The sequence below is a fragment of the Passer domesticus genome, chromosome 27 (genome assembly GCF_036417665.1).
Source record: "Passer domesticus isolate bPasDom1 chromosome 27, bPasDom1.hap1, whole genome shotgun sequence".
Classification (NCBI taxonomy): domain Eukaryota; kingdom Metazoa; phylum Chordata; class Aves; order Passeriformes; family Passeridae; genus Passer; species Passer domesticus.
In genome coordinates this window covers 4,393,301-4,404,606 of record NC_087500.1, presented here as the reverse complement: position 1 = coordinate 4,404,606, position 11,306 = coordinate 4,393,301, and the positions used below count along the sequence as shown (strand labels likewise).

At 65.7% G+C, this 11,306-nt stretch overlaps 1 protein-coding gene across 1 annotated transcript in view; it reads right to left on the bottom strand.

The window, feature by feature from the left end:
• Window positions 1–4,896: 4,896 nt before the first annotated feature.
• Window positions 4,897–11,306, bottom strand: part of CDK5RAP3 (CDK5 regulatory subunit associated protein 3) — an 8,455-nt gene continuing 2,045 nt past the window's right edge. Inside the window, 12 exon segments of the mRNA XM_064399634.1 lie at window positions 4,897–6,194; window positions 6,286–6,457; window positions 6,998–7,203; window positions 7,718–7,806; window positions 8,269–8,347; window positions 8,428–8,502; window positions 8,576–8,647; window positions 8,757–8,837; window positions 9,468–9,612; window positions 10,105–10,241; window positions 10,934–11,008; window positions 11,010–11,210. Coding sequence (XP_064255704.1) covers window positions 6,129–6,194; window positions 6,286–6,457; window positions 6,998–7,203; window positions 7,718–7,806; window positions 8,269–8,347; window positions 8,428–8,502; window positions 8,576–8,647; window positions 8,757–8,837; window positions 9,468–9,612; window positions 10,105–10,241; window positions 10,934–11,008; window positions 11,010–11,210 — 1,398 coding nt within the window. The 3' untranslated portion in view covers window positions 4,897–6,128.

Here is an 11,306-nt window from a genome sequence, read left to right as displayed (position 1 = left end):
CCGCTTCCCACCCAGATCCCTGTGGGATTCCTGCCCCTCCCTGCTCCATTTGGGATTCCTGCCTCTTCCCACATTGATCCCTGTGGGATTCCTGCCTTTCCCACATGGATTTGTTGGGATTCCTGCCCTCTTTCCCCTTTCTACAGGGATTCCTGTGGGATTCCTGCCTGTTCCCCCCTTCCCACCCAGATCCCTGTGGGATCCCTGCCCCTCCCTGCTCCATTTGGGATCCCTGCCCTTCCCACATGGATTTGTGTGGGATCCCTGTCCATCCCACATTGATCCCTGTGGGATCCCAGCCCAGCAGGTGGGAGGCCGGGGCAGCTCCGCCCGCTCCTGCCCGTCCCTGCCCTGCCCCACAAAACCCGCCGGGACAAACAGGACGCCGCTTCATCCCAGGAAAAAAAAAATAAATAAATAAACATGGGAAAACGGCGTGGGGTGCCGCACCCGGCAGCAGGGTGAGGTTGGCCAGGGTTTCCTAGGGTTTTCCCAGGTTTTCCCAGGGTTTTCCCGGGTTTTCCCAGGGTTTCCCAGGTTTTCCCTGGGTTTCCCAGGGTTCCCCAGGCTGTTTGTGCCCCCCAAAACCCGCAGAGACCCAGGGAGGCAGGATTGAGTCCAGGGAGACAAGGGAAGGTGTTGGAGGGGCTGGAAGTGCCCAGATCCCAGAGATTTGGGGTCATGCCCTCCCTAAACCCCCCCCGGGTTGGATTTTGGGGGTGTTGCCCACCCCAAACCCTCCCTGGTTGGATTTTGGGGGTGTTTCCCATCCCAAACCCTCCCTGGTTGGATTTTGGGGGTGTTTCCCACCCTAAACCCATTCTGGGTTGGATTTTGGGGGTGTTTTCCCCCCTAAAACCCCCCTGGGCTGGATGTTGGGGCTGTTGCCCACCCCAAATGCCCCCCAGGACAGAGGGGGTGTCTGGCAGCCCCCCCAAACCCCTCCCGTGACTCCCGGGGCAGTTTCCAGCTGGGAACCCGAGCTGGGCTGTCCCTCCGGGTTATTTTTAGTGTCCCCAGGGCTATTTGGGGACAGCTGGCCCTGTCCCCGCGCCCCCCTCGTGCCCCTGAGGGGGGCACAGAGCCCCTTCCCCTTTTTTTACCCCCAGGGAAACGCTCCAGCCCCAAAAATTAAAGGGAAAATCCTCCCAAACAAGGGAAAATTCGGGTGAATCACCAGAAAATTCCAGGCTGGGAGAGCTCAGGGAATGGGAGCAGGGAGTGGAGGGGCTGGGGTTATTTGGGACCCCCAGATCCAGGATCCCCTGGAATCCAGGAGCCCCTTCCTCATTTTTTTTCTCCTCCAGGAAAACGCTCCACCCCAAAAACTGGAGCAAACACGGGAAGGTTCGGGTGAGTCACTGGAAAATTCCAGACTGGGAGAGCTCAGGGAGCAGGGAGTGGAGGGGTTGGGATTACTTGGGATGGATCCAGGAGCCCCCTCCCAGCGTCGGTAATGCCCAGGGATTAATGAGGCACTAATGAAGTTTGTCCTTCCCAGCTGGATCCAGCCGCAATTAAAGATTCTCCTGCCCAAGCCGGTGTCGGGGCGGACCCGGCTCGTTCCCTCCTTGCTGGGGTGGTTTTTTGGGATGTTTATGGGGTTTTTTTGTTAAACCCCAACCTTTATGGAGCGATCACTTCCACGGGTCCAGCACAGGGGTCCCGTGGGGCTGGGACCCCCATGGATGTACCCCACAGACCCCCCATGCTTGGGACAGCCATCCTAAGGACACCCCAGCATTGGGATCACCCCCTTTTCGGGAACCCCCGACCCCACAGACCCCATAGCAACCCCTCACCCTACTTTGGGATCACCCCCTTTGGGAGCCCCCCTAAACTGGGTTTTGCCCCAGTCCCGGGTACCCCCAACCCTGCAGAGCCCCCCCGGCTGGCACGGCCTCTGCAGGGCCCCCCACGCCTCCCGGGCACCCCAAAATCCCTCCCCGGGACCCCAAAATCCGTCCCCGGGACCTCAGCGCGCCCCTTTCCCGACGCTCCTTGCGACACCGGGCTTTGTTTGCATAGCTCCGCCCCTTAGAGAGCATTTTATCCTTATATGGTTAATGACCACGCCCGTTGATGCTGTGGCTCCGCCCCTCGCGCCCCGCCCCGGCTCGCGCATTCGCGGTCCTGCAGCGCCACCTGCCGGCGGCGGTGCGGCAGCGCGGGGACCCCGCCCCGAGCCCCCAAACCGGGACCCCCAAACCGGGACCGACCCTCCCCTGAGCCCCCCAAACCGGGACCCCCAAACCGGGACCGACCCTCCCCTGAGCCCCCCAAACCGGGACGCCCAAAGCGGGGCCAGCCGGGGGTGGGGCAGGGCACCGAGCGCCCCCAAACCCCATCCCCGACCCCTCCTGTCCCCTCTGTGTCCCCCCAGTGTCCCCATCCCTGGGGGGGCTCTGTGTCCCCTTGTGTCCCCTCTGTGTCCCCCCAGTGTTCCCCCTCCCTCCGCAGCCCGAGAACAAAGAGGAGGAGGAGGAGGAGGAGGAGGAGGAGGAGCGCGAAGGCCCCGGCGGTGACAGCTGGTGTCCCCCGGGTGACACGGGGACAAAGGCACCGCCGCCGGTGACAGAGGGGCTGGGGGGGGGACAGGGCTGGGGGACAGCGACCCCGCAGCACCCCAGAAAACCCCACAGCACCCCAAACATCCCACACACCCCAAACACCCCGCAGCCGTGTGGGGCGCAGGGCGGTTTGGGGATAACAGGGCGGGAGAGTTTTGGGGGGCCCGTGAGCCTCGTGCCCCCCAAAAATCCTGCGGCTGAGGCTCCCCAGCTCATCACACCCAAAATAACCCCGGCAGGTTTCCCCTCCCGCTGCCCCCACTGGTCCCGGATTTCCGTTCCCTTCCTCTCCAAGGACCCCCCAACACCCGGGACCCCCCGGCTCCCCCGGCCCCCCCCGGCTCCCTCCGCTCCCGGGACCCCTCGCTCGGCCCCGCCGCTCCGGTGTCCCGGCGGAGCTGTCGCCGCCGCGGTGACACATCGCTCCCCGGGCTCGGCGCAGCTGCGCCCCGCACGGGAAACGCGGAGAGCGCGGGGCAGCTGCAGCGCCGGGCCTGGGGAGGGGGCGCGGGGGTCCCCACCCCGCCGGGGGCACCGGGAGCGGCTGCTGGGCCCTAAAAATGGGGCTGGGAGGGGAGGAGGGGGAGAACCCCGAGAGGGGAGAGGGGATGGGGGGCTCGGGGGTGCGAGGGGGGAGCGGGGAGAGATCGGGAGGGAGATGGGGAGATGGATGGGGAGAGGGACGGGGAGAGATCGGGGAGGGAAGGATGGAGAGAGGGATGGAGGGATGCCAGAAAAGATGGAGGGAGGGATGAACAAGGGGTACAGGGAGAGATGGACAGAGGGACGGACAGAGGGACGGACAGAGGGATGTAGGAAACGATGCCAGGAGAGCTGTAGGGACACGGGGATGGATGGATGATGGATGGATGGACGGACGGACGGGGAGCGCACAGGACAGGCAGGGCCGGGTGGCGCGGCCGTGGCGGTGGGGACAGTTGGGGACATTTGGGGACAGTTGGGGACATTTGGGGACAGTTGGGGACAGCAGAGCCGCCCCCCAGCTGGCGGGGTCCGGGGCTAATGGAGCGAGCGGCGCTGCCGGGGACGCGGGGACAGCGCCGGGACAGATGGAGGGACCTTAATTGGTAATTAAATCCCTCCCTGGCAGGTGAGACGGAGCGGCAGCCGGCCCGGGGGGGCGGTGACACTGCGGGGGGCGGTGACACCGCCGGGTCCCCGTTCCCGGCCCCGTGCCATCCCTTTGTCTGGCCCGCCCCAGGCTGGTGGCAGTGCCCGCACGACAGGGACAGCCGAGCGGGGCACAGGGGGACCCCGGCTTTTGGGGGGCTGCGACTGCAGTCCCGTCTGTCCCTCTGTCCCTTCTGTCCCTCTGTCCCTCTGTCCCTGCCCGGGGGGATCAGGGGCCGGGGTCTCGGGGGGGGATGAAGGCGCCAAAGAGGCCCGAGCCCCCCGCAGTGCCCCCCAGAGCCCCCCGAGCCCCCCGAGCCCCCTCCCCGCCGCGGGACCCTCCGCGTTTCCCGGCTCCGTGCCGGCAGTGACAGGCGGTGGGTAATTAACGAGCCCGTTAATCACCGCTCGCGGGGTAATGAGGGGCTCCCCGGAGCCCGGCTGGCACCGAGCGGGGAGAGGGACGGGGACAGGGACAGGGATGGGTTTGGGGACAAGGACAGGGGTGTGGGGAGCCCCACAGCCCCCCCCCGACCCCGTGGGGCAGCTCCCCCAGACCCGTGCGCACGGGGCTCCCTGCGCCCCACACCATCCCCGGGGGGGACAGACCCCCAGGGCCGCCCCGGCCCCACTGGGGACCCCCGGCCCCGTTAGGGACACCCCCAGCCCCACTGGGAACACCCCCAGTCCTATTGGGGAACCCCAGCCCCACTGGGGACCCCCAGCCCCATTGGGGACCCCAGCCCCGTGTGGGGGCGGTCCCACAGCAGAGCCGGACCAATGAGCGGCTGTGACGCCTCAAGGGGGCGGGACCAGGTCGCGGCACCAGCCAATAGCCTGTGTGGGTGGGTGTGGTCGGTGGGTGACGTCACTGGGCGTGGCAGCCCCGCCCTGTCCCTCCCGGTGCGGCGGGGTTTGGGGTCTCTAGGGTGATCGGTGGGGTCCCTGCGGGCGGGGCCGAGCGCTGTCACCGCGCCAGGGACAGGGACAGGGACAGGGACAGCGGCCGGGAATCACCCGCTCTGCCGTGAAACCCAAACCCCGCACCCGGGCCGGGGGCTGCTGCGACCCCCCAGGGGGACGGAGGGCTGAGAGGGGGTCCCGCTCTCGCCCCCCACTCTCCTGTCCTTGTCCCTGTCCCCCCTCCCCCTCGGTGACACGCGGCTCCTCCGCCCACCCCAAACACAGCTCCATGTGACACAAAATTCGGGTTTATTCACTGACACCCCCAAAGCCCGCAGCACCCCCGGGGGGGCTGGGGGGGCGGGACCCGCTGGGGACCCCCCGTGTCCCCTGGGTGTCACAGGCTGATGTCCTTTAGGGGTCACAGCTCGCTGTCCCCAGGTGTCACAGGTCAATGTCCCCAGGTGTCCCAGGCTGATGTCCCCAGGTGTCCCAGGCTGATGTCCCCGGTGTCACAGCTCAATGTCCCCAGGTGTCCCAGTTTGATGTCCCCAGGTGTCACAGGTCGATGTCCCCAGGTGTCCCAGTTTGATGTCCCCAGGTGTCCCAGTTTGATGTCCCCAGGTGTCCCAGGCTGATGTCCCCAGGTGTCACAGGTCAATGTCCCCAGGTGTCCCAGTTTGATGTCCCCAGGTGTCACAGGTCGCTGTCCCCAGGTGTCACAGGTCAATGTCCCCAGGTGTCACAGGTTGATGTCCCCAGGTGTCCCAGGCTGATGTCCCCAGGTGTCCCAGGTCGATGTCCCCAGGTGTCCCAGTTTGATGTCCCCAGGTGTCACAGGTCGCTGTCCCCAGGTGTCCCAGTTTGATGTCCCCAGGTGTCACAGGTCAATGTTCCCAGGTGTCCCAGTTTGATGTCCCCAGGTGTCACAGGTCACTGTCCCCAGGTGTCCCAGTTTGATGTCCCCAGGTGTCACAGGTCGATGTCCCCAGGTGTCCCAGGCTGATGTCCCTGGGTGTCACAGGTCGATGTCCCCAGGTGTCCCAGGCTGATGTCCCCAGGTGTCCCAGGTCGATGTCCCCAGGTGTCCCAGGCTGATGTCCCCAGGTGTCCCAGGTTGATGTCCCCAGGTGTCCCAGGCTGATGTCCCCAGGTGTCCCAGGTCGATGTCCCCAGGTGTCCCAGGCTGATGTCCCCAGGTGTCACAGGTCGATGTCCCCAGGTGTCCCAGTTTGATGTCCCCAGGTGTCCCAGGTTGATGTCCCCAGGTGTCCCAGGCTGATGTCCCCAGGTGTCCCAGGTTGATGTCCCCAGGTGTCACAGGTCGATGTCCCCAGGTGTCCCAGTTTGATGGCCCCCGGTGTCCCAGTTTGATGTCCCCAGGTGTCCCAGTTTGATGTCCCCAGGTGTCCCAGGCTGATGTCCCCAGGTGTCACAGGTCGCTGTCCCCAGGTGTCCCAGGTAGATGTCCCCAGGTGTCACAGGTCGCTGTCCCCAGGTGTCCCAGTTTGATGTCCCCAGGTGTCACAGGTTGATGCCCATCAGGTTCACCGGGCGTCCCCCGTAGCGCTTGGAGATGTCGGCCTCGATCTGCACGGGCATGGGAGGGGCTCAGTGGGGCCGGGGGGCTCAGGGGGCTCAGGGGGGGCTCAGGGGGCTCGGGGGGCTCAGGGTCCCTCACCAGCCGCTGCAGCTCCCTGGTGCTCTCTTGCAGCTGCTGCAGCCGCGGCTCCAGCGCCGCCTGCTCGGCCAGGGCCTGGCGGCGCCGCTGCCCCAGCGCCTCCCTCTTGGCCAGCTGCAGCTCGGCCTGCAGCAGCTGCTGCCGCAGCAGGGCTGTCACCCGCTCCACGTACCTGGGGACACGGACATGGGGACAGGGGTCACACTGTGGGGCAGGGACAGCAGCGCCGTCACCCGCTCCACGTACCTGGGGAGACGGACATGGGGACAGGGGTCACCCCGCGGGGCAGGGACAGCAGGGACACCTGAATCACCCTGCACGGCCCCCCTGGTTAAGGGCTGGGTTTGGGGCTGTTTTAGGGCTGGGTTTGGGGCTGTTCTGGGGGCTTCTTTAGAGCTATTTTAGGGATGATTTCAGGGGCTGGTTGGGGTCTATTTTAGGGGTTTTTTAGGGTCGTTTGAGGTCTATTTTAATGATATTTTAGGGATGATTTGAGGGGCTGGTTGGGGGCTGGTTCAGGGCTATTTTAGGGGCTATATTAGGGCTGGTTTTAGGGCAGATTTTAGGGCTGGTTTTAGGGCTGGTTTTAGGGCTATTTTAGGGCTGGTTTTAGGATTATTTGAGCTCTGTTTTAGGGCCATTTTCGGGTCTGTTTTAGGATTATCTGAGCTCTGTTTTAGGGCAGCTTGTCCCGCTGGGGCAGCCCGGGCACCTGGGCGAGGCGAGGATCATGCAGAGGTGCTGCACGCTGCGGGAGCAGAGCTGGGCCAGCAGCTCCCGCGCCGTGGCCAGCTGCGCCCGCAGCCGCGCGCCGCTCTGGCCCTGCAGCACGGCCGGCGCCAGCTGCAGCTGGCTCATGGCCACCACGTCGGCCTCGTCCTCCAGCTCCAGCAGCCGCTGCGCCAGGAACAGCTCCAGCTGCGGGGACACGGCACGGGGTCAGGGACAGGGACAGGGACAGGGACAGAGACAGAGACATGACACGGAGAGTGACAGGGACAGGGACAGGGACATGGCAGGGACAGGGACGGGACACCGACAGGGACAGGGACAGGGACAGGGACATGGCAGGGACAGGGAGAGTGACAGGGACATGGCAGAGACAGGGACAGGGACAGAGACACTGACAGGGACAGGACAGGGACATGACAGGGACACTGACAGGGACACGGCAGGGACAGGGACAGGGAGAGTGACAGGGACATGGCAGAGACAGGGACAGGGACAGAGACACTGACAGGGATAGGGACAGGGACATGACAGGGAGAGTGACAGAAACATGACAGGGACACTGACAGGGAGAGTGACAGGGACAGGGACTGGGACATGACAGGGACACCGACAGTGACAGGGACACCAACAGGGACATCAACAGGGACACCCCAGGGCCACCCCAGGGCCAGCCCAGGGCCAGCGGTGTCCCCGTGCCCACCTCCATCAGCTCGTCGATGAACTGGTTCCGAGTCTCGGGGTTCTCCAGCACGGTCAGCGCGTCCGAGCCGCGGGCAACGCCCTCGGGGGCTGCGCGGGGTGGGACCCCACAGCCAGCTCAGCTTCACCCCAAAACCCTGCCCAGCACCCAAAAATCCCTGCCCAGACCCAAAAACCCCTGCAAAGCACCCAAAAACCCTGCCCAGAACCCAAAAACCCTGCAAAGCACCCCAAAAACCCTGCCCAGAACCCAAAAACCTCTGCTCAGACCCAAAACCCCTGCCCAGAACCCAAAAATCCCCGCCCAGAACCCAAAACCCCCTGCAAAGCACCCCAAAATCCCTGCCCAGCACCCAAAAACCCTGCCCAGCACCCCAAATCCCTGCAAAGTACCCTAAAACCCCTGCCCAGCACCCCAAATCCCTGCCCAGCACCCCAATCCCACTCCCTGCCCCACCCCAACCCCCCCGGGGTGTCCAGGGGCACTGGGAACGGGGAATTTGGGGGGATCTGGGAGCTGCCTGTGCCCCCAGGACCCCCAGCCCTGCTCACCCTCAGTTCCAGACTCCACCACCGTGATCGTCCCCTCCTGTCCCTGCTCTCCGTCGCCCCAGTCGATGTCATCGTCCCCCTGGGGAGAAAAGGGTGACACAGAGTGACATCAGGAGGATTTGGGGACAAGGACACCCCTGGCCTGGGGCTGTCACCCACCTGGGGGCTGGGCTCTGCTGTGATTGTCCCCTCCTGTCCCTGCTCTCCGTCACCCCAATCGATGCCATCGTCCCCCTGGGGAGCAAAGGGTGACACAGGGGGGATTTGGGGACACAGGGACATCTCTGGCTCTGGGGGTGTCACAAACCTGGGAGCTGGGCTCTGCTGTTGTCCCCTCCTGTCCCTTCTCTCCATCACCCCAATCGATGCCACCGTCCCCCTGGGGAGCAAAGGGTGGCACAGGGGGATTTGGGGACATCGCCCCATCAATGCCACCATCCCCCTGAGGAATGAAAGGTGACACAGGGTGACACGGGGACGTCGCCCACCTGGGGCCCGGGCTGCACGGTGATGCCCCAGTCGATGTCCCCGGCCTGGGGCGGCTCCGCGGGGAAATCCCCCCAGTCAATCTGCGGGGAAAGCCCCAAAACCCCCTGAGGCACGGCCCGAGCCCCCTGTCCCCGTGTCCCCCATGTCCCCCTGTGTCCCTGTGTCCCCCCATGTCCCCTGTGTCCCTGTGTCCCCCGTGTCCCCCATGTCCCCGTGTCCCCCCGGCACCCACCCGTGTTCTCCCCGTGTCCCCCTAGCACCCACCGTGTCCCCCATGTCCCCCGTGTCCCCATGTCCCCCCGTGTCCCCGTGTCTCCCCCGTGTCCCCATGTCCCCTGTATCCCCGTGTCCCCTCGTGTCCCCGTGACCCCCAGCACCCCCCGTGTCCCCATGTCCCCCGTGTCCCCCTGTCCCCCGGCACCCCCCCGTGTCCCCGTGTCCCCCCGTGTCCCCATGTCCCCTGTGTCCCCTCATGTCCCCGTGTCCCCCCCATGTCCCCATGTCCCCCCGTGTCCCCCATGTCCCCGTGTCCCCCCATGTCCCCGTGTCCCCCCATGTCCCCGTGTCCCCCCGTGTCCCCATGTCCCCGTGTCCCCGTGTCCCCCCGTGTCCCCGTGTCCCCGTGTCCCCCCGTGTCCCCCCCGTATCCCCCCTGTGTCCCCCGTGTCCCCATGTCCCCCGTGTCCCCCCCGTGTCCCCCGGCACCCCACCGTGTCCTGGCGGGCCGGCTCCGGTGCCTCGGGCGGCTCGGGCCGCTCCAGCCGCCGCGGCTCCTGCCCCGTGCGCCACCGGAACACCGAGCAGTTCCCGTGCGCCGCCACCAGCCGCAGCAGCGGCAGCGCCTCGGCCCCGGGGCTGGCGGGGACAGCGCGGGACGTGGGACACGGGACACAACAGGGACACGGGGCAGAACAGGGGACACGGGACACAACAGGGACACGGGACATGGGACATGGAACAGAACAGGGACACGGGAACAACAGGGACACAGGGACACGGGACAGAACAGGGGACACGGGGACACGGGACAGAACAGGGACATGGGGACATCAGCGGGGATGAGATCGGTCATGGGGACATTGGGGGTGGGGACATCGGGGTGGGGACACCTCAGCATCGGCAGTGCCGGGGTTTTGGGGCCAGGAGCTGTTTCGGGGCAGTTTGGGGAGCTGGGGCTGTTTTAGGGGAGCTCAGGGCTGGTTTGGGGGGCTGCTTTAGGGCTGGTTTGGGGGAAGGGGCTGATTTGGGGGTAGGGACTGTTTTTGGGTGTCAGGGCTGTTTTAGGGCTGTTTTTGGGGGTGTCAGGGCTGTTTCGGGGCTGTCTTGGGGGGCCAGGGCTGTCCCCACCTGTCACACACGAAGGCCACGCAGGCCTGGTACAGCTCGATGGCGTCCCCGAGGGCGCTGGCGCCGTCCCCGACGCGGGACAGCAGCGACGGCAGCGCCTGCACCTGGGCCAGCAGCTCCCGGCGCACGTCCTCGCCCTGGGGACACGCGGGGACACTTGGGGGACACTCGGGGACACTGAGGGGACACTTGGGGACACCCTGGGGGCACTCGGGGACACCCTGGGGACACGCGGGGACACTTGGGGACACTCGGGGACACCATAGGGACACAGAGGGGACACCTGTTTCACGGTCTTTTTGGGATTACCTGGGGCCCATTTGGGGTTATTCCAGCCCCACTTGGGGGGCAATATTTGGGCTATTCCAGGCCTGTTTTAGGGTCTATTTGGGGTTTTTCTGGGCCCTGACTGGGGCTAGTCACCAGGCTTGTCTCAGGCTCTGTTCAGGGATATTCTGGGGTCTGTTTGGGGTTATTCCAGCCCCATTTGGGCTCTCCCAGCCCTGTTTGGGGCTCCCTGTGGGGCTCTCCCAGCCCTGTTTTGGGCTCTGTTCAGGGCTATCCCAGCCCTGTTTTGGGCTCTCTTTGGGGCTCTCCCAGCCCTGTTTTGGGCTCTCTTTGGGGCTAATCCCAGCCCTGTTTGGGGCTCTCTTTGGGGCTATCCCAGCCCTGTTTTTGGGCTCTCTTTGGGGCTATCCCAGCCCTGTTTTGGGCTCTCTTTGGGGCTCTCCCAGCCCTGTTTTGGGCTCTCTTTGGGGGCTATCCCCAGGCCCATTTCAGGCTGTGTCTGGGGCTCTCCCAGCCCTGTTTGGGGCTCCGTGGCACTCACGGCGATGCCGTACTGGCGGCAGGAGCTGAGGAAGCGCTCGCGGAGCTCGCCCGCCCGCAGCTGGCACTCGTCCTCGGCGCCGCGCCAGCTCCTGCTGCGCCTGCTGCCAGCGGCCCCGCTGCCGCCGCAGCGCCGGCACCTCGTAGCTGATGCTGCGCCCCAGCAGGCTCGAGAGCTCGGCTGGGGGGACAGCGGGGTCACCCCAGCACCCCAGGGCGCTCGGGGGGCCCTGACACCCCAGGGGGCTCGGCCCGCGGGGATCGGGCGTTCCCACAAACCCGGTGCATTAAATCCCGTCCCATCCCGGTTTGGGGGCTGGATTCACCTTTAAATCCCACCCCACCCCATTCCAGTTTGGGGTTTGAATTCCCTT